Consider the following 2,770-nt stretch of genomic DNA (forward strand, 5'->3'; position numbering starts at 1 on the left):
GTAGAAGCAGAAGGATTGTTGTGCTCTGGTTGTTGTAAAGCTGAAGTAGTTTCAGTATGTTCTTCAGGCTGAGACGCAGCTGCCACATTTAAATCAGAAGCCAGTCTTTCAAGTAAACCAGCTCTAGTAACTTTCTCCCATTTCAAATCGGCAACGGATACTCTTGTAGCTCTGACAGTTGGACGAGCGATTGGTGTACTGTCAGTGACATGCTCGGTAGGTGAGTCTTCATTTAGTAGAAGGTGCAGTGCACAGGTCTTGCCAGCTCCAGGAGGTCCATGCATGTTAACACGAGTAACAGTTAACTCGACACTACCTTCTTTTAGCCACTTATCCACAACTCCTAGAAACAATCAAAATAAAAAATTTTAAATTGTGAAGTAAGTCAAGTAACATGTTTTTATTACCATTTGAGACAGGAAATACTTTCTCCATTGGGTGCTCATGACCAACCTTATGATAACAGGTGGAACAAAGATCATAATCCTAACAACATAATGCAATTTAATAAATAAAAACTACTGCTGCATACTGTACATGTAGATGCACACTATACATACAGTATATTCTTACCTCACATTTAGTACAATGCCAGCTAAACTTGATGTTTGTGCTACAATTATTACAACAAGTACCATCCATCAGAGATGAAGGCATAGAGTGAGCTCTACTACAATAAACCTGTCTGCCATTAACAATAGAACTGTGAACTGCTTGTACAGCCTGTTAGAAAGAGAAAAGCACTGAATAATTTTGACAAGCTATAAAATGTGCCCATAATTGACAAAAGGTACCTTATGGCGGATTTTAAAATACCTCTTTGAAATGAAAAATATTAACCTGTGAGTGCTCTGTTAGTCAACAATTGTTTCTATAAGCTATATAGTAACTTTTTGCATCCTCTGGAGTAATTTTATGATAAAGGGAGCTCAGGAAGTTGGATTTTTTAGGCTATAAAGACCAATTTTCTTATCCGCCATAAGGTACCTTTTGTCAATTATGGTCACAAATGTCAATGTACATGTAACTATACGTACATGTATAATGCTAGAAATGAGAGCCACTTTGTACATAAGGCACATAAACTTACAGCTGAAGCTGCCTCATGTGATTCAAAGCTCACGAATCCAAAGTCCTTTGAGACTCCTTCATTATCCTTCATCACAACAGCAGCGGCAATGCTACCAAACTTCTCAAAGAAATTGTACAGCATTTCATCAGTAAAATCCTCTCCAAAATTCTTAACAAAGACAACATTAGTGTAGTGCTGGTTGAAGCCAGTATGAGACCTGTCCTTCCTTGGTATAAACTTGCCAACATGACTATAAATAAAAGAAAGGGAGACAGTGTTAAAGGGCTGCAAATTACATGTAATCTGCTTACACTTTCCTATTATTCAGCAACTGTCCATTGACTTTCTCAATGGCAAGGTCAGCTGCCTCCTGCTCATCAAAATGAACAAAACCAATGCCTTTGGACTGCCCGTTAAGATCAGTTGCCACCTACATGATGATAGAGAAAGGGGAGAGAGGAAGATGATAAGAGGGAATGGCCTTGGAATAAGTGCTCAGAAGCTGAAATGATAAAGACATACAAATATGTGGTACATACCTTGCATGATAAAATGTTCCCAAAAGCACTAAATGTGTCATACAGAGCTTTGTGGTCAATAGACCTCTCCAAATTCTTAATGAAAATGTGTCCGGCTCTGGAGCGACGAAGAGAGGGATCACGCTGGGACCACATGATATAGCAAGGTTGTCCCTTGATTGGCTCATAGTTCATAGTATCGAATGCTCTCTCAGCTAGAGGGGAAAAAAGGATTAATCTAGATATAAATTTAAAATCTTACCATCTGCTGGCTGCTGGAAGTAAATATAAGCATATCCTAACGATCGCTTTGTGATGAGGTCCCGACAAACACAAATAGAGAGTACAGGACCAGCTTTACTAAAATGGTCAAATAGATCAGCTTCATTGACATCAGGGAGAAGGTCACCAACATAAAGAGACTGAAGTGGTGGGAAACTAGGCGGGGGATTCATATTAACTGCCATTACTGATTGTGTGCTAAAGAGGGAGAGAGAGAGAGAGAGAGAGAGAGAGAGAGATGGGGGTTGAGGCCAAGCTCTCACTAGCTGAGAAAAGGCTTGACCATTACAGTCATCCCATGCCTCAGGTTAATGTTTGCTCAATATTTCACTCTCACTCTTAGACAACATCAAGCCCTAGTCTTGCGTAGCCAGACTCTCAAGGGGTGGAGAGTCTGGCTACGCGAGACTAGTCAAGCCCCAGCTGTTCCACAGTAATGGTTGGGTTTTAGCTATTCTAGTCAGCTGGTACCATATAGCACTGATAATAAATTTCACTAATTTTGGCGGATGTTTAAAATTCATGAAATTAAAATCCATTAAAATTTCTTTGTTCAATGAATAAATATATAAGTCATTTTTGTGACTTTTTTATCTGTGAAAGCCTATAGTAGGGAAAAGTTTGCAAAATTTTATACCCACAAAAATATAAGTGCTACACGGTATTACACATATGTCATTGTGACTACTGGCTAGTTAGGCAAGGTAGTCCAATACAGTCTTGAGAACCGCAAGTGGGCTGGGTTTAAAACGTGTTAAACAATACCTCTCACCACTCTACCTGCCTATCACATGCTGCAACTTAGAGGGGGAGGTAGGACTGCAGGAGCAGGGGCTTAAGTCCCATTTATACACAAGTACAAGGTATCCATGATTCATGATTCATTACATGTAACATA

The 2,770-nt window shown here is 39.5% G+C and overlaps 1 protein-coding gene across 1 annotated transcript; it reads right to left on the reverse strand.

Annotated features, from left to right (window-relative positions):
• Positions 1–131: 131 nt before the first annotated feature.
• Positions 132–2,064, reverse strand: LOC100631763 (polyadenylate-binding protein 1-like; the record flags this gene model as incomplete). Its single annotated transcript, XM_003391469.3, has 7 exons — positions 1,853–2,064; positions 1,612–1,805; positions 1,384–1,502; positions 1,091–1,322; positions 574–723; positions 408–486; positions 132–343 (listed from the first exon to the last, which is right to left on the reverse strand). Coding segments are annotated over exons 1-7 (1,191 nt in total), but the record flags the coding sequence as incomplete, so codon positions are not given.
• Between the last annotated feature and the right edge of the window lie 706 nt (positions 2,065–2,770).

This window comes from Amphimedon queenslandica, unplaced genomic scaffold (genome assembly GCF_000090795.2).
Source record: "Amphimedon queenslandica unplaced genomic scaffold, v1.1 AMPQUscaffold_8901_Cont19159, whole genome shotgun sequence".
Classification (NCBI taxonomy): domain Eukaryota; kingdom Metazoa; phylum Porifera; class Demospongiae; order Haplosclerida; family Niphatidae; genus Amphimedon; species Amphimedon queenslandica.